This window comes from Gopherus flavomarginatus, chromosome 2 (genome assembly GCF_025201925.1).
Source record: "Gopherus flavomarginatus isolate rGopFla2 chromosome 2, rGopFla2.mat.asm, whole genome shotgun sequence".
NCBI classification, from domain to species: domain Eukaryota; kingdom Metazoa; phylum Chordata; order Testudines; family Testudinidae; genus Gopherus; species Gopherus flavomarginatus.
This window is the reverse complement of record NC_066618.1, coordinates 115,064,331-115,084,200: the sequence shown is the minus strand read 5'-3', so window position 1 is coordinate 115,084,200 and position 19,870 is coordinate 115,064,331. Positions and strand designations below refer to the sequence as shown.

The 19,870-nt window shown below is 40.6% G+C and overlaps 1 protein-coding gene across 4 annotated transcripts in view; it reads left to right on the top strand.

Moving 5' to 3' along the window:
• Positions 1-19,870, top strand: part of MOCOS (molybdenum cofactor sulfurase) — a 394,972-nt gene that overhangs the window by 309,620 nt on the left and 65,482 nt on the right. For all 4 annotated transcript variants that reach the window (XM_050937684.1, XM_050937687.1, XM_050937685.1 and 1 more), the window contains 2 exons: positions 13,836-13,952; positions 16,789-17,217. In XM_050937684.1, coding sequence (XP_050793641.1) covers positions 13,836-13,952; positions 16,789-17,217 — 546 coding nt within the window. The remainder of the gene's footprint in view (positions 1-13,835; positions 13,953-16,788; positions 17,218-19,870) is intronic.

Here is a 19,870-nt window from a genome sequence, read left to right as displayed (position 1 = left end):
AAAAACTACTGCATTTCCCACAAATGGAAAGGAGTTGCCAGATCCATTGTCAAAATCACTGAAGGGATTTTGGTCAAACTACCTACATAACTGTACTTATAATAAAATTCATAATCAGTGTCCTTAGAGTTGCTAGTGGGTTGATATTATGCAGCAGGAAGGTGTCCTTTTTACATTATCTTATCTGCACAGATGGGTTTATTTTTTAGACAAAATAAACTTAATCGAGATCTTTTCAGTTTATAAATAAACATCTATCTATTTCTGATCCACCTCTGTTTTTAGATACCATGTAAAACTATCATTGTGTAGATGGATAAGTTGATAGTATGTACTATATATTTTTCTTCTAAAATATTATTGGAGGATCAGGGAACAAACACTTCTTAATTCCAACAAAGAATATGTCTGTACAAGATGGTCAAAAGACTCTGAATTACTTACCCTAATGCTTTTTGGAACATATCCACTCATTACATTAAATGCGATGACTCAAGGAAAGAAAAATATTAATAACATGCCTAATGGGATTTTTGGCCATGTTCCCAACAGCTATCTAAAAATTACCGGGGTGATTGCTTGCTATTGATTTTCATTATTGATTTAGCTGTTAAGACTTCAAGAAACCAGGGGCAGCTGATAGACTAGTGGTGTAGAATGCAAACAGGATTACAAGGAGAAAAACATTGTTGCAATGACTCTTTTTAAAACTCCACTAATTTCTTTGGTTCTCATCAGTTTGTGTTGCAGACATCTTGTAAGAGGCACCCTTGCCACAGCAGTGATTTGCATTATCTCTTGTACCATTGGGAGAGACCTGTTTGTGGTGCAGTAATCCAGAGTGAGTTGTCATGATAATGGTGTGTTATCTCAGACTGATAAGATGGGCCATTACAATATGTGTTCCTGCTTACATTTAATGGAAGTTAGTTATGTGGTATTAGACATCAACAGTCATTTCTCCCAAGAGGGTACTCTGTGTTCCTTGACCTAGCATACAGCCCGGAGATATGCTGTGCTTGTGTAGAGGGATTAGATTACACGTGGTAACAAGCATCCTTGGCAGGCGAATTCAGGTCTCTTACTCGCTGAGCCAAGTTGGGTGGCAGGGATCAGGTGGAATTGTTCTTTGTAATAGTTCAGCTCTGTGAGGAGCAAAAAGGATCCTAGCAGGTATGTTTGAAATCCCCTACTATTGAACTGCTAGTAAGAAACGGTTGTGTTTACAAAGCTCCATCAATTCCTATGCTGAGGAGGCTGTCTGACATCACTTCTTTTGAGTGTCCTTGTGTGCTTTGTGTTGCTAGGGAAACTGTGGTGGAGATAAAGGAAAGAAACTCATGCAGCTCTTAAAATGAAAGCATCTAAGGGAGAACATTAAAGCAAAAATATGTAGATACAGAACCAGAGTGAGGTTCTGAGACGGTGACTCCACTGACAAGGGGGAGAGGGAATGTGAGAAGAAACCATGGGGCATCATCTGCAAGAATCCCCACTAGCAGCAGGCTTTGCTGGAATTCCTCCTGGGACTGTGGAGAAGCAGCTCTGCTATCCTTAGAAAGTGTGCAGTGTCCAATTTCAACCCTCCAGCCCACTTCCATTGGCCAACAAAGCGTAGGAGCATGGCTCCATCTTACTATCACCCTGTCTGTTCCTTCCTGTCCCCTGTGGGGAGTCTATCAGAGTATTCATATGGTCCTCATCACTGTCATAGATGAGCACCTCACATGCATGAATGGAATTTTATCCTCACAACAGCCCTATGAGCTTAGGACGTATTGTTATCACTCTTTTATAGATGGGGAACTGAGGCCAAGGGAACTGAGGCTTCACACAAGAAGTCTGAGATTAGAGCAGGAGTGGGCAAACTTTACACCCGGCCTGCGGGATTGCCCCCTATGGTGCCTCGGGTCCCATACCACTTTCAGCAGCAGCCGGCCCAATGTCCCTGTGGGCCCTGGCCTCCAGGCACCGCCCCCTTCCCTCTCGCACCTCCAGTTGGCTGGGAACAGGGAATGGGAAAGCTCCAATGGGAGCCTTGGGGGAGGTACCTGGAGGCGTGGCAAGAGTAGCGCACACGGAGCCCTCTGGCCCCACTCCCTCAGGGGCCGCAGCGCTTCTTGGAGTGGTGCGGGGCCAGGACTGTGGCCAGGGCAGGCAAGCAGGGAGCCTGCCCTGGCCCCGGTGCGTGCCACTGCCACCCTGGAGCCCAAACCCCTCCTGCCCCCCAACTTCCTGCCCTAAGCCCCCTGCCTGCACCACGCACCCCTCCTACACCCTAACCCCCTACCCTGAGCCCCCTGATGCACCTCACACCCCTCCTGCACCTCAATCCCCTGCTCTGAGCCTCCTCCCACAGTCTGCACCCCTCCTGCACCCCGGCCCTGAGCCCCCTTCTGCACTCCGCACCCCTCCTGCACCCCAAACCCTTCCATGAGCCCCCTCATACACCTCACACCCATCCTCTGCCCCAATCCCTTGCCCTGGACCCCTTCCTGCACACCGCACCCCCTCCCACACCTTGCACTCCCTCCCACACCCCAACCCCCTGCTTGGCCCTCCATACAATTTCCTCACCCAGATGTGGCCCTCAGCCCAAAAAGTTTGCCCACCACTGGGTTAGAAACAAAAATGGAACACAGGTTTTTTGAATCACTGAGTCTTATCTGCTACACCATCCTTCCTACCCAAAGTTCAAGCTAGAGTTCCCACTACCACTAGTCTATCACAGTTCTAGTTTTCCCTGTCATTATGTTGGTTGGTCTGTCTGCACGAGTGCAGAATGGCAGGGGAGCTTTATATGCCCTGTATCTCACCCCCCACACACGCACCTTTGCTTTGCCAGCTATAATCCGTTGCATAATTATTATCCTAAAGAATGGCTAGAGATGCATATTGGATTACATATACGTGCTTCAGTTCCCATAAGAGGAAGCTCTGATTAAGTTATCTATAATGTCACAGATGATTTATTTCTTTGTTTTCCTTTTTGTACTTTTCATTCCTATGCTGGATGGCATTTTAAATATCTTATATATGAGCCCAAATTGTATTTGGGTATGAATGCAGTTAAATGAGTGGCCAGGGAGAGTGAATGCTTCTGCCTGAAGATATATGGGCCTATGGCAATATGCCCCTTACAGGAGAAGACTACAGAGCTTGGCTGAATCACAGAATCATGGACACCATCTTGCCTGATTACTCCATCAGGTATGCATATGTGGCCTATTGAAATTCAATTCTTGAATCTTCCAGTTCACAAGGTGCACCAAGCAGGAAAAAAAGGCAATTCGGAAGATGCAAGATCATCCATTAAGAATCAAGATAGTATTTCAAATCTTCTCTCGTACTGAAATTCCTCTGTTCCAAAACATCTAGCAGTTTCTGGATTTGACATGTAGAATCATAGGACTGGAAGGGACCTCGAGAGGTCATCTTTTGCAGTCCCCTGTACTCATGGCAGGACTCAAGTATTATCTAGACCATCCCTGTCATGTGTTTGTTCATCCCGCTCTTAAAAATCTCCAGTGATGGAGATTTCACAACCTCCCTAGGCAATTTATTCCAGTGCTTAACCACTGTGACGGTTAGGAAGCTTTTCCTAATGTCCAACCTAAACCTCCCTTGTGGCAATTTAAGCCCATTGCTTCTTGTCCTAGCTTCAGAGTTTAAGAAGAACGACCTTTTGTGTAACTGAAAACTTTATGTCCCCTCTCAGACTTCTTTTTTCCAGACTAAATAAACCCATTTTTTTTCAATCCTCCTTCATAAGCAATGTTTTCTACACCTTTAATCACTTTTGTTGCTCTTCTCTGGACTTTCTCCAGTTTGTCCACATCTTTCCTGAAATGTGGCACCCAGAACTGGACACAGTACTCCAGCTGAGGCCTAATCAGCACGAAGTAGAGTGGAAGAATTACTTCTCATGTCTTGCTTACAACACTCCTGCTATTACATCTCACAATGATGTTCGCTTTTTTTTTTTTTTTTTTTTTTTGCAACAGTGTTACACTGTTGATTCATATTTAGCTTGTGGTCCACTATGACCCCCAGATCCCTTTCTGCAGTACTTCTTCTTAGGCAGTCATTTCCCATTTTGTATGTGTGCAACTGATTGTTCTTTCCTACGTGGAGTACTTTGCATTTGTCCTTATTGAATTTCATCCTGTTTACTTCAGACCATTTCTCCAGTTTTTCCAGATCATTATACTCCTATCCTCCAAAGCACTTGCAACCCTCCCAGATTGGTATCATCCACAAACTATATAAGTGTACTCTATATGCCATTATCTAAATCATTGATGAAGATATTGAACAGAACTGGTCCCAGAACTGATCCCAGAAGGACCCCACACATTATGTCCTTCCAGCATGACTCTCTAGGAATGGTTTTCCAACAAGTTATGCACCCACCTTAAAGTAGCTCCATCTAGGTTGCATTTCCCTAGTTTGTTTATGAGAAGGTCATGCAAAACCAGTATCAGAAGCTTTACTAAAGTCAATATATACCACATCTACCGCTTCCCCCTTCTTCCCCCCCTGCACCCATCGACAAGACTTGTTACCCTGTCAAAGAAAGCTATTGGGTTGGTTTGACACAATTTGTTCTTGACAAATCCATGCTGACTGTTATCACCTTATTATCTTTTAGATGTTTGCAAACTGATTGTTTAATTATTTGCTCCATTATCTTTCTGTGTACAGAAGTTAAGCTGACTGGCCTGTAATTTCCCAGGTTGTCCTTATTTCCTGTTTTTATAGATTGGCACTATACGTGTCCTTTTCCAGTCTTCTGCAATCTCTCCCATCTTCCATGACTTTTCGAAGATAATTGCTAATGGCTCACATATCTTCTCAGTCAGCTCCTTCATTATTCTAGAATGCATTTCATCAGGCCCTGATGACTTGTCTAATTTGTCTAAGTAATTTTTAACTTGTTCTTTCCCTATTCTAGCCTCTGATCCTGCCTTATTTTCACTGACATTCATTATGTTAGATAACCAATCACCACCAACCTTCTTGGTGAAAACCAAAACAAAGAAGTCATTAAGCATCTCTGCCATTTCCACTTTTTCTGTTGTTCTTCCCCCTCCCGCCCACCCATTAAGTTAACGGACCTACGTTGTTCTGGGTCTTCCTCTTGCTTCTAATGTATCTGTAGAATGTTTTCTTGTTACCCTTCATGTCTCTAGCTAGTTTGACCTCATTTTGTGCCTTGCCCTTTCTAATTTTGTCCCTACATACTTGTGTTATTTGTTTATGTTCATCCTTTGTAATTTGACCGAGTTTCCACTTTTTGCAGGACTGTTTTTTGATTTTTAGATCATTGAAGATCTCCTGGTTAAGCCAGGGTGCTCTTTTGCCATACTTCCTGTCTTTCCTATGGTTCTTCCTCTGGATACTACTTTTCACAGAACTCAGGGACTCTATAGGATGCATGTGATCAAGCAGGAGAAATCTTCTGGGCCAGGTCCTACAGGATGACCACCTAGTAAATTCTGATTTACTCACCCTTCCAGAGGTTCCTCTGGTTCTTTTTCCAGGATGTTACCTGCTTTCAGCACAGTTCCACCAAGTGAGCTGCCTTTTTGCAGAAGTTCCACAAAGGGTCTTTTCATCTGCTAGACACCTGGCACTTCATCCATTTCTCTGGCTGACATTTTTCCCTGCCTACTGTATTTTTCACTCCATACATCTGATGAATTGGGTTATAGCCCATGAAAGCTTATGCCCAAATAAATTTGTTAGTCTCTAAGGTGCCACAAGGACTCCTCATTGTTTTTGCTGATACAGACTAACATAGCTACCCCTGTAAAACCTGTCACCAGATTTAACATAGAATTTCAAACCAATTAGCAACCGACCCCAAACAAAATCCTGCTTAAACCATGAGGTTTAGAAGAGTTCACTACCAGATCATGCCCATCTCTATGGACAGGTCTACCCTACATCAGTGCAGCTACTGCTACAGTGTAGATGCTTCCTATTTTGACAGAAGGTGTTTAGTTAATCCATCTCTCTGAGAGATGATAGCTCAACAGCTCATCCACCAAGCCATCAGCCTAGCCATGTCTACATAGGGGTTAGGTCAACCTAATTACAGCACTACCGGCATGAATTTTTTCACAGCCCTGAGCCACCTAGTTAGGTGCATCTAATTTTTAGTAGTAGACCAGGCTTAAAGCAAGTAGACAAATTGGTATATACATCAATTCAAAAATGTCTAATACTAATACATTACCATTCCCACTGTCAGTGCATCCAATTTGCAGTTCCAATATACATTTAAGGTCTGACACTCCACTGCCTTGTACCCTGTGTACTCCATTTTACTGGAGCAAAGTAAGTGCTGAGTGGGTGTGAACTGATAGCATTCTGATCTGAGAGTGTTTTACACCCACTTTGCAATTAGTTTATACACATGTAAATGACTACAGAAGATGCAAGGCAGAAGACAGTCAGACCTTTAGACAATATGGGCTCTGTCCTGACTAGAGATTAGCGCCTCCGGAGGGAATGTATATTTTTTATATAAAAATTATCATTTTGCAGGAAACGATCTGGTTAAACTAATTTTATGTCTTAGTAACTGAACAAAGATGTCATTTTTTTTCTTTCTTCTAAATAATGATTTGGAAACAAGTGCTGATTTTCTCTTCAGACCTATTTCTGGATTAAATTACATTAAACAAGATTAAGCATGCATCATTGGCAGCCGCAACATTTCACAATCAAAAGCTGGGTGACAAAAAGAACTAGCTTACTTTCTCTCCAATTTCATACAATAAATCAGTGAATTAATTTACCAGCTGATTTGGAGAAGAGTGTCACAAAGTCAGCTTTATAACCAGCCATCAGTAGTGTGCAGTGAAATTCTTGTGATGAGCAAATCCATCTGACAAACCTACTCCAGAAACACTGTGCTCTGAAGTTTGGTCACAGTCTAAGAACTGAATAGAAATCCAGACTGTCATTCTTCCAAGAGAATAAATACTGTTGTGACGAGACTTCTTGAACTGGATGTTTTTTTCCGTCCTGTTCATATGAATTTATAAAACTGCCAAGATTAAGGGCCCAATCTGACAACTTCTGTGAGTAATTCTGTTGACTGTAATAGAACAACTCATATGAGTAAGGAGTGCTTGTTTAGTTATGGGTCCTGTGATTTAAAATGAGATTTTTAAAGGAGCCTACAGAAGTGGGTGTCTTCTATTTTTAGTTATTTAAAATCATGCAAAACCATATGGTATCTATAAATCTTAACTACCACATATTTCAAATCTGCTTACAGTAGTAGTATTGCTCTCAAGCATATCAATAGCACTCTAGAATATGGAGGAAGATTTATATTTGGATTAAACATTATTGTTGTAGTTATTATTCATGAATCCCTCTCAGCTTAGATGCTCCAGACACTAAACAGTTAAAGTACAATAGTAATATAGAGTTGCCAACCCTCCAGGATTGTCCTGGAGTCTCAAGAAATTGAAGATTTATCTTTAATTAAAGATTATGTCATGTGATGAAACCTCCAGGAATACCAACCAAAATTTGCAACACTAGCAGTAAGCAACAAATAAAGTGATATTAAAAAATAAAAATAAACGCTCAAGACATCTAAACAAAATGGCATCATTTAAAGGAAAGAGGAGCAGGAGCGCTGACTGTGGTTAAAACAGAAATTACCTCTGGAAAAAAAAGAATGAAGTTTTAACTGTGTGATCTTAGTAAAAAATGGATGTCTGTTTTCTAGATAGTTCACCTATCTCTGTTAAAGCACAAAGGCCCCAGCCTTGCAAAGCAATGAGCGTCCTCTGCTCTCACTAAATTCAAGAGGGCTATGAGGATGCTCAGTCTCATCCAGGAAATGCCTGGCATCCTGCAGGTTTAGGATCACAGTAAACTGCTTCAGAAATAGCACTGACTACTAAGGGTTAGCTGATAGAAAGGTCTCCAGGTCTTCATAGTGTCTTAATTACCATGTACATTCAGTGTAGAACCAATAAAAATGCTGTAAGGTCTATTAGTTTGCAATTAAATTGTAAAAAATCAAGTTTACAAAAGACCAGGTCACTCTAGTTCTAAACCCAGGGAAATACCAAAACTGATGGTCTGAGTACCTAAAGTTGTGTACCTGCCATTAGCACTTTTTCACGCTTCCATGCCCTTATTGATGAACATATCCCTGGCTCCTAAACAACAGCCTGTGTTGTTACGTGCGGAGCTGCAAACACTCTGCTGCACTTTGCAACCTATAGGTCTATACTTCGTATTGCTCCTTATGGCAGTTTTCAGAATGTGTATTATTGAAGGCTTTTTTCATCGAAACAGACTTTAACAGATGGTTTATATTCTATTTATTTTTCTGTATGCTAACACCACAGAAAGAGTTTAAATTATCTCCCTAAGTAGTGTATTTCCAGGGTGAAACTGAGCAACAGGACCTAACCGTATATGTCCAAGTGAAAATCAAGCATTTGTCCAAAGAACATAGGTCGGGTCCTGCAATCTTTAGAGACACAGGGTAGGTGAGGTAATATTATGGTTAACAACTGTGTAATCGCACAAACACCCTTGCCCCACTCTCTGTCCTGCCCCTCCCTGGAGCCCCGCCCCTTCTCTGTGGCTCCACCCCCACTCACTCCATCTACACTCCTTTCATCACTTGCTCTCCCCCACCCTCATTCACTTTCACTGGGCTGAGGCAGGGGATTGGGGTGCAGGAGGGGTGCAGGCTCTGGGCTTGGAGGTGGGGCCAAAGGGTTCAGAGTGTGGGAGGGGGCTCTGGGCTGAGCCTGGGGCAGGGAGTTGGAGTGCAAGAGGGGGTTCGGGGTGTGGACTCTGGGAGGCATTTTGGGTACAGGAGGGAGCTCAGGGCTGGGGCACGGGGTTGGGGTGCGGGAGGGGATGAGGAGTGTGGGCTCCAGCCAGATGGCGCTTACCTCGGGCGGCTCCCAGGAAACAGACAGCATATCCAGCTCCTAGGGTCAGGAGCAGCCAGGCGGCTCTGCATGCTGCCTCTGCCCACAGGCACTGCACCCGCAGCTCCCATTGGCTGCAGTTCCCAGCCAATGGGAGCTGCAGAGTCAGAGCTCGGAGTAGGGGCAGCACACAGAGACCCTTTGGCTGCCCCTGCGCCTAGGAGTCAGACATGCTGGTCACTTCCAGGAGCTGCATGGAGCCAGGGCAGGTAGGGAGCATTGCCAGATTTTAGTGGCCTAAAATCTCCCAGATCAGCTTCAGTAGCCTGCAGGAGATTGAGCCTGATTCCAAGAGACTCCCGGGTAATCCAGGAGGGTTGGCAACTTTAGGTAATATCTTTTATGGGACCAACTTCTGTCGGTGAGAGAGACAAGCTTTCGAGCTTACATCGAGTTCTTCTTCAGTTCTATGTAAGCTCAAAAGCTTGTCTCTCTCACCAACAGAAGTTGATCCAGAATAAGATATTACCTTGCACACCTGGTCTCTAATATCCCGAGACTGACACTGCTACAATAGCATTGCATCCTGCAATCTTTACTCATTCAAGTAGTCCAATCGATGGCAATGGGAGGAACACTTCATATCAGTAAGAGTTACTTATAGGATTCCCATGTGAGTTTATGCTTTGCATAGATTGGTAATGAAACTCTCTAGAGTTCATACAAAAGGTTATGCTTAACTGATGTTTCTCGGCTTAAAAATAATTCATTCTCTTCCTTTAATTTGGTCTCTTTTTGTCTCTGCCAATAATCCTTGGGCTGGTCTAATCTAAAAACGAACATAAATCGATCATATAAAAGTGTTATCTGAGAAGGGTGTTTTTCTCAGTCACAGTGTTTTTCTCTGGAATTCTGACACATGCTTATATGGAACAAAAGTCCACGTTTTGCATTAATGAATAATGATGATTTATCTGACAAGAACAAAACACACAAAAAAAGGAGAAGAAGAAGAAGAGAGAATCTAGTTGCTAAACATTTCCTGAACTCAGGGCATGGCAACTCAGTCTTTAAACATCCTGTAATTTTAAAAGCAAACAAAGTGAAAGGGGTTATTATTTGAGAAAGATTATAAATTTTGGATTAAGGCTTTTGATATACTGAACAAACCAAACCGAATGCTGAACAACTTCAGCAGTGAAATAACTGTCATGATTTTTGCCCTGCTTGTCATCATTAACCGAATGATGTATCCACCCACAAGCCACTAGAACCATGACAAACCTTGTTATGCCAGGATGACAACTTTTCTCATCCAGATGAGAAAATAACGCAAGAAAATGTCACTGTCCCAGATAGAAGCCTTCTGACAAAACAAAGTTAAGTGGCGCCACAACAGTCTTTCTCAGCAGATGCCTTTTACTATAACTTTGATTCTTAGAAACATGCTTGGAATACTGCACGGATGCACTAATCATAAGTAGAGATGCCGGGTCTGATTCTCCATTGCACTTGTTAATCAGGATCTGTTGTGCTTTTGATTGTATTTACATTAGAGAACTGATCAATTCATAATTGGAGCAAGAGGACAGAACCAGTTTAAGCACAAACATGCTGATTGTTTTCTGCAATGCTGCAGTTTTGGCCTGTGCCATAATATTGTTTTTCTAATGTGTTTCAATTGCAATGGTCTCTGATAACTTATTGCACAGAAGCAGTGGGTTCTGGAAAACTTCAAAAGAACACTAATGCACGGTCAGGAAGCAGTGGGAGCACCACCTCACTGTTTTCACTGTGACCTGTTTTAGCGCAGTTTACACTGACACTAAGGATCTGATCCTGCAAGTACTCACACTGTTGGGAGTAAGTTCATTCCTGTGAGGAATCCCTTTGAAGTCAATAGGAATACAGACATGAGTAAGCACGTGCACCAGAGTTTGCAGGATTGAGAGCTAAGAACATGAGCCTGCAATGAGCTTCTTGAGAACAGATCCCTGCACGAGGTGCAGGGATTCACCCATTCAGAGCTCATTGCAGAAGTTAAAAACCATGATTACAACTCTCCATCCTTTTTTTTTTTTTTTTTTTTAAGTAACAATATAATGCTTTTAATTAGTGCTTCTATCAAGGACAAATGCTTAACCAGAACAGACAAGAGGATACAGCACCTGCAGTCTTTTCCAATCACTAATAGAGTACAGTAAATTGAAGGATATATATTTTATTTCTAATAATGCAACTCCTCTGGTAATTAATGAGATAATATACTTAGGTATAATTATTCAATAGTTACATCATGATAGCACCCAGAGGCCTCAATCAGCAGTGGGGTCCCATTGCTTTACCAACATAAAGATAGACTGCATAACAATATCCTGGCTGTGTACATACATCACTTTTGCCTACATTTTCTTTGACTGTTTTTATCTATGATATTTTTGGTGTTTTAGGGCCTGGATAACAGGCTCAACTAGCTCCCATGTGGAATCTCACTGAGGTCAACCTCTACCATATCTAGCATTGATCTACAATCAGTGGGTCTTAGGTTCCTATGTTACTTAGGTGCTTTTGAAAAGTGTACTCCTTGCCTTAATGTTAGTGATGCAGAGACAGTCATACTTGTGTACATTGGTAGAAATTGAAGAATATGCCCTGGATCAAATATGTCACCCCCAAATAATAAATATAATGTAAACAGAAACAAATAGGATGCATTTTTTGCCCTTGTAAATGCAATGAAGCATGTGAGTTCACCTTCTATGCACTGAAATTGAATGCATGATTAGTTTCATGGTTATTCTTTGTGTCCTGGGTAATTAACTGTGATTTTGAGACCAAGACCATTAATTTAAAACAACTCTGTTATTTTAACAGACAATTTAAGGAGCCAGATTTTTCACTGTCTTGAGTTTTGGGTAAATACAGCTGTGCCACGTGGGTGTAGAACCATTCCCAGTGGCTTGATTGTGTTTTACACTTGCTGCACACTCACTTTACACAGCTGTCTTACATTTATATTTCCCAAGCATTCTTGTGTAAAACCCCTTGTGCCTACACTTAAAAGTGCTCCAGATGCTTTTTGCGTGCACCAAATACTATTAGGATTGCTTTCCGCAGGTCTAAAGATCAACACAAGGAATTAATTCCTGCACTAGGTTCAGATGTACGGCTTGATCCTGCAATGTGTTGATCACAGAAGTATTGGAGACAGTGGAAGTTGAGGTTGCTCAGCAACTCACACATGATCAGGCTCCACAAGAACTTAGTTTTATTGTGTATTAAATGGGTAAACTGAAGAGAGGTTGAGTTACATGGCCAAGATCATGCAGGCAGGAATCTGCAAAGTCAGGAGTCAAACTTACGCCAGTCCCTTAATTTAACTGCTCCACCTTTACTTCCTCTACTACAGAGCCTCTATAAATAAGGCGATTATACTATATTACACTGCACATGGGAGGTGTGATTACAGCAAGTAAAGACTTTCATATAAGGTAGCAGCACAGACCGCAGTGTTGAGCTAGACCTACCCACCCAGGACCCTGGTTCCCATACTCCTGCAATAATCACGTATACCATATTGTCATTACGGCCCTTGTTATCTCTTGCTAAAATCCATTTACTTGGAGAGTTTTGGGAACCATAATGTTTCTCAAATGGTCTTTCTTCTTTATGCTTTGATAGGAGTACTGGGAGTCCCTAAAAATATATCCCTCTGTCTTCTGCCACAGGTCTCTTCATTGTGTGAGGTTCTTTCTGTTGTACAGACAGACATGAACTCTCATCCCCCCTGCACACTCACATGTTCATTGTGTCTCTCTCTCTCTCTCTCATATTCACATAATTTATTCATCCCAATGATTCATCCATTAATTATTGTATTTGTGTCCATTAATTATTCAGTGTCTTTTTTCTTTAACTGGCAGTTTTAGAAATATTCAGAGACATAAAAGCATAACATCAGGGAAGGTAAGTGGGTCAGTCTAGTTGGTGAACAAAGTGGTCATGTGTGGAACATTCAAAGAGGTCTCTCTGTTCCTGTCCTTCCAGACTAGTGCCTGCCCTGTCGCATGCCATTGCTTACTTATGGCCTCATCCATCAAGCCTGCAGAAATCTCATTAGTTTCAATAATTTCCTGCACTGACAGTTTCCCTTATACCATGGAGTATATAGATATGCAAAGGAAAGATGTTGTCATTGTTATTTGGATTGTGGTAGTATATAGAAACCCCTGGCAAGGACCAGGTTGTGCTAGATCAGGGGTTCTCAAACTGGGGGTCACAAGGTTATTACCTGGGGGTCACAAGTTACCATAGAACTGACAACCTGAGCCCCTGTTAAATTAAAATTAAAATTTCCCCCCCTTTTTAAAATTTATAGTGGGGGAGAAGGTCGCACTCAGAGACTTGCTATGTGAAAGGAGTCACTCTTTCAGTACAAAAAGTTTGAGAATCACTGTGCTAGATACTGCACATTGAATTAAAGAGGAGATCCCACCCGCCTCCAAGCAGAGCAGTTGCTGCTTTGTTTCTATTCCGATGAAGAATGTTACAGACTAAAGCACTGACTCTCTAAACACTTACACATGTACTTAACACTAAGCATGTGGTTAGCCTAACTGATTTCAATGGGCTTCTCCTTGTGTTGTTTAAAGTTAAGCACATGTGCAAGCATTTGCAGGATCACTGCTTATTTCTCTCTAGTCTTCCTTCTTTGTTGTTTTACTTCATCTGAAAATAATAATACTGAAGAATACCTGTTTTCCTCATAGTGTATGTGAAAATACAACTGCTCCAACAACCAAACTGCTAATAATTTAGCGAAATAACTTACTTCAAGCAGCCTTTATTTATAACATAGTCTATTTAATATTATCTCTTTCATTCTTTTGTTGTTTGTCCTGCTGAATCTGTAAGGTGGACAAGATTGCCAGTCTCTACAACATACATGTTCGTACAGGATGTTTCTGTAACACTGGCGCCTGTCAGCAGCATTTGAGCCTCAGCAATGAGGATGTCAAAAGGAACCTTCGGGTCAGTACCAAATCCTGTTGAGGCCAATTAAAATCACTTGAATGATTGACTAATGAGAGGGTTAAAGGGAAGAATAAAAACTGAGTATAGTTAAACATGGGTTTAAAGCAGGGATTCTCAAACTGGGGGTCGAGAGCCTTCAGGGCGTCATGAGGTTATTACATGCGGGGTCACGAGCTGTCAGCCTCCACCCTAAACCCCGCTTTGCCTCCAGCATCTATAATGGTGTTAAAAATATAAAAAATAGTTTTTAATTTATAAGGGGGGGGGCTCACACTCAGAGGCTTCCTATGTGAAAGGGGTCACCAGTACAAAAGTTTGAGAACTACTGGTTTAAAGCATGTTTTTATACCTCATAGATCACGGGTCATGGGTTTTAGATTTGGGAGGGAGGCAATTTATATAATGGTGGCAAGTTTGTATTGTTCTCCATCAGCCTTCAGTTTAACACACTACTATTGAAGGTACCTTCATTTAATAGCACCCGCTCCATTCAAGCTGGTTGAAAATTTTTTGATTGTCAAAAAATGTGGTTTAGTTGAAATCAAAATGTTTCATAGGATTTTGATTTTGATGGGGAAAAAGTCAAAATATTTGAAAATGTTTCATTCTAATGGTTTCATTTCGATCCATTTCATTTTGAATTTAATATTGTATTAAAACATTAAAATATTAATTGTAATATTATGCCATATTTATATACACAATATACCATGTACTGTTAAAGCTGAAAATAAATTAATCCTAATGACACTATCAGAACAAGATATTTCAACGTTATTGAAACAAAAGACTTCTGAATTTTTATTTCACTGGAAATTTTGACTTTTTTCCCCCCCGATTCCAAATGGAGAAAAAATGAAATCTCAGAATTTTCCACATGATGGAAATTGTAGTTCCTGACCAGTTCTAGTGAACATTTTGTGTTTATTTTATTATTATTATTAAAGGGTCCTAATTGTGCTTGTCAGTGTTCAAGAAATAAAGACTTAGGGTATGTCTGCAGTGCCCATGTTACAGCGTGGCCGCCACAGCACTGTGATATGGGCAGCATAGACTCGCTTTATCGCCACAGGAGAGCTCTTCCGGCAATTAAAAAAAAAACAAAAAAACCCACCCCAAACGAGCAGTGGTCTATACTGGCTCTTTTCAGTGCTAAAACTTTTGTCGCTCAGGGGGTTGTTTTTTCTCACCTCTGAACAACTAAAGTTTTAGCACTGAAAGTGGCAGCATAGAGACAGCCTTTGGCCAAGTCTACACAATTGACCTATATTGGCATAACTGTGTTGCTTAGGGGTGTGAAAAATCCACATCCCTGAGTGATGTAGTTTTACTGACCTAATCCCCCGTATGGATAGCACTATGTTGCCAGGAGAGCATCTCCTGTCGACATATCTATTACCTTTTCAGGGAGGTAGATTAATTAAACTGATGGGAGAAGCTCTTAATTTAGGAGCAGCTTAATTTAAGCACTACAGTGGTGCAGCATTTTAAGTGTATATCTGCCCTTAGTCTTTCCCCATTGGATGCATAGTCTAAAAGAGACAAAAATTAGATGGGGAAAAACAATATGAAAGTAGTCTAACATTGAGAGGATGATGACAGTTTAAAAAGATATGTGCATATGACGTGTCTACGGAGATTAGAGGTATGTTAGGTAGAGAGCAACTTAAACTTTAAGTTGCCAAAGTATGAACAAACTTCAACTTGCTAGGTGCGCTCTTGTGACGTATTTTCTGCTGATTGTCATTTAAAAGATTTGGGTAGTATGCAGCATATGTTACAAAAAAACATGAGGGACTTCACAGTTGTAAACATGTCATAGTCTGATATTACAATGAATTAGCAGGGAACAAGCCCAAAAGCTTACTAAAGACATTTTTCAAAAGATAAAAAAAGTATGACTATATTGATATGGTAGCTTCTTCATCATTACATTCAGACATCTAGATAGATGCTGCAATTAGATGTAGGGCCCTATGTAAATCATGATTTCATGGCAGGCATGGAAATGGTGAAAGTGCCGCCAAAGCTCCTATTATGTGATATGGGAACACAACTTAAAGATCATTCAAATGTGTTCTACCATTAAACTTCATGAAAACTGGTCATCTTCTAATATTGTTAATATTTTACAGATTGCCATGTATACTACACATGAAACATTTATGGAAGAAATAAAAAATATAACCAAAAGGCAAGATTCAGACTTCAGTCACACCAATGTAAATCCAGAATAACTTTGTCCATTTAAATTGTGATTCTCTAGATTTGTTACTGACAGCTGTAATGTGACCCAAATGAACTATTTTCCCCCTATAGGAGTTCACATTGTTTAATTTTGACTGAACATTAAGCAATAAATCAGTAAGATTAAATTGGTTTGTTCATTCAGCCAAACTAAAAGCTCCTCACCATCATGTTCTTTCTTACACACCCCTGGGGTTCTCTATAGTGTTTTGCATGTTGGTCATATGATGTTAGATACAGCCCAGCAATTTCATAGCAATGCTGATGTCTGAGCTCTGGGAAAACATGGTATGGGTTGATCATGCTTGTGTCTGTCTGTCTGCACACAAGGTTCTTACCTATATGGTATTTGGGGACATATAAGTACCTTAGTTAGATGAACAGATAGATATTAGTGTAGCAAATGAGACAGGTGAAAAGATTTTCTCCGTTTTCCTAATCTATTCATGTATTCATTATGCTGTTTTTGGAATGGATTTTTCTGTTTCGAGTTAGCAAAATGAAGTAGAAAGTTGTAAAACAAGAATAGGAAAAAATGAAAAGTTGGTTCAAATAACTCATTGCTTTTCTTTTTATTTCAATGTAGGCTGGTCATGTCTGTGGAGATGACATAGATATAATTGATGGACGTCCCACTGGGTCCGTGAGAATATCATTTGGCTATATGTCTACTTTTGAAGATGCACAAACCTTTCTAAAGTTCATCATAGAAACCAGACTATCTAAATCAGACTGCAAGTTTCCCTCCCAAACCACCACAAGAGAAACTATTACACAGTCTGTCAAATCTCCAATACAGAATGATCATACTGCCAATCACAATGCAAAGAAATACTCTCTGAAAACTATCATCTCAGACACGAGACATTGGAATAATTCATCTGCAGCATTGAAGACACCTGAGACTAGCAGGGCTGTTTCTAAGAATGCTATACCAGTATATAGAAGTGGGAGCAAGCCAATCACTGTCACCAACATTTACCTCTACCCAATCAAATCTTGTTCTGCATTTGAGGTATATATTTAAAATGAATTTTAGAGATTCATTTGAGCCGTCCCCCATTTTTTCCCCCTTAGCTTCTCAGGAATATTCTGTGTTAAGTATAAGGCAACAGCAGGTGAGTATTAATCTTATTTCGAGGAGCGGTGCTCAGTTTCTCAAAATTATAGTGTAAATTTCCTGAACATTTGGATATTTAGTTTTTTAGGGAAATTAAATTAGACTGAAGTCATGGAATGCAAATTTATTACATTTTTCTACCTCCCCCTCCAGAAAATCTGCATGTAATATGTATCAGAATTAATAGTTTGGATTCCCAAAAACTCGAATAAATTATAAGCAAGTAATTAGTATGCTTATACTAAATGACAAGTGATGGACTGCAAGCATTGATGGGTGTGCAGCAATTGAGAAATAACTTGATTAACATGTTATAATTGAGAGGAGGCTGATTTACATTACAAAGAAATGTTATCATTAAAAATACATTTGCAACAGAAATATGACATTTAAGTGTTGCAACCCTATTTGAAAGTTCACTCTTTGAAGATTTTAATTGCATTTTTGCCAAGTTAATAATATGGTCACCTTAGCTGTGGCTTTTTTTTTAAATAATGCATGATGAAATAGGTGTATGCGCTGCACATTGACCTAGAATCTGACTTTGCTTCACACTGTGCTGTGGAGCAATTTAATGAATGTCAATAATGGTATAACTTTCCTTATGGAAACTTACCAGTGTGGGTCACTATCTTACATCTGAGTGGAAATTGGGGTCAAGCTTGGTGACAAATCACCTGTGTTTAAAATATAGCTTCTCAAACAAAACGATAATCATATTTTTCAAATATGAGGGAGCTTAAAACAAAATATAATGAAGTATGACCATGGAAGTCAATTTTTATATAAACATATAAAATGCCTTGGGTTTGCGTATCATGAACACTGCCCTTAATTCAGAGGCACAGCCTAGGAAAATACAAAAACAAACTTTAATTAGCTGTCTGCAAAAGCCAAGTACACCCTGCATTTTATAAAAGAATGTTTCAACCTTAAATCAACTGCTGCAGGTTTTTGAGTTGTGTTATAAAAGCTCACTCCTGCCAGAATCTTTTACTGCTGCATAGACGTCCATACACCACGCAGGCATGCATAGGGTTAAATTGTGGCTTTAAGCGATAGACTGCTGTTAGGAGAGTTGTTCTAGAGTCTCTGCTAGAGGATTTGGATGCTCTGTATCCAGGCACAGGCAGGATGTATCTTGGAGTGAAAGGGTGCATTATGATTTCTCCCACACAAACAGGGCCAGCTATGTTCCCTTCAAGCCCACTTTGGGGAGGCTAGCATCACAGCGGGTGCTAAACTCACTCAAACCTTGCACTCCTCTGAAGAACAGCTATGTGATTGCCGCCAAGGTTCTTTGCACTCTCATGATACCCGGCCTTCCCGATTTACCCATGTGGTGCAGAACCTACTGTATATGCTTATAGACTAAACATATCTAAGTTAGCTGGAGAAATTGCAGGTAGATGGTGAAATTTTGTTAGCCTTTCCATAGAATCATAGAGTTAGAAGGGACTGCAAAGGTCATCTAGTCTAAACCAGGATTTGTTGTATCTAAACCATCCAAGACAGATGGCCATCCAGCCTCCCAGATTTACAGTCAGCTTTTAATAGTACTAGAAATGTAATTTATAGTTGTTTAGTATTTGACACTTGCATTGAAGCTGTGGACAGAGGCTCAATCAGCATCAGGTCCAGTGTGCGAAGCACCGTACAAACACAAATAGACACAGGCCCAGATCCTCTGAGGTATTTAGACATCTACCTCCCATTTAAATACCTTTGAGAATTTGGGAAACAACGTGGATACACAATTAAGTATATACATGCTTTATGTGCATTAGATATTGGAGTTATATGGCTTTGCTGATCAGTTCAGGAAGGATGTTTTATGCATAAAGAACAGCATGGAAGCAGGCCTGGATGGGAGGGTTAAGAGCTGAGAAGACCCCCAGATTATAAGTTCCAGCCATGTGGAGAATGGAGGTGCTATCAAGAGTGAAAGAGAATAGAGGGAATGGAAAGGGTTTGGAAGCAAAGACCAGGAGTTCAGTGTTGTGTTAATTTTAAGTTGGTGATGAGACAGCTAGGAGGAGATGTTAGAGAAGCAGGAAGAGATGTGGGACTGGAAGAAGATAAGCAGGTCAGGAAGGGTTCTTTCCTTTCATTATCCTCATCATTCACACCTGTCTTCACAGAGTTTTTGCTCCAAAACTCTTAGAGACAGAACTGGACTTGTCACTCATCACTTGATGTTTAGGTCTGCCCTATGAAAAATCACTCAATCAAATTTTCTGCCTGCAAAAGCAGTAAAAATAGCAACCCCCAGTTCACCATTTGTAAAGAGCCCTAAAGGCTAATTGTCCTCATTTTATTACCAGTTCAGCTGAGGGTAAAATCTAAAAGCTATTGTTTATTTTGACACGGTATTTTTCAAGTCAGATGAGATTTCTTTGGCTATCAATATTTAATGGAAGTCACTTAACTCCATTCTAAATCCAGTTACTTCTTGGCTTCTATTCAATGGCTAGGAGTAGGACTGAAAGATGGAGCAGATACCTGCACACTCTATCTCATTGCTAATTGCAGAGTGAGTCACTCTCCC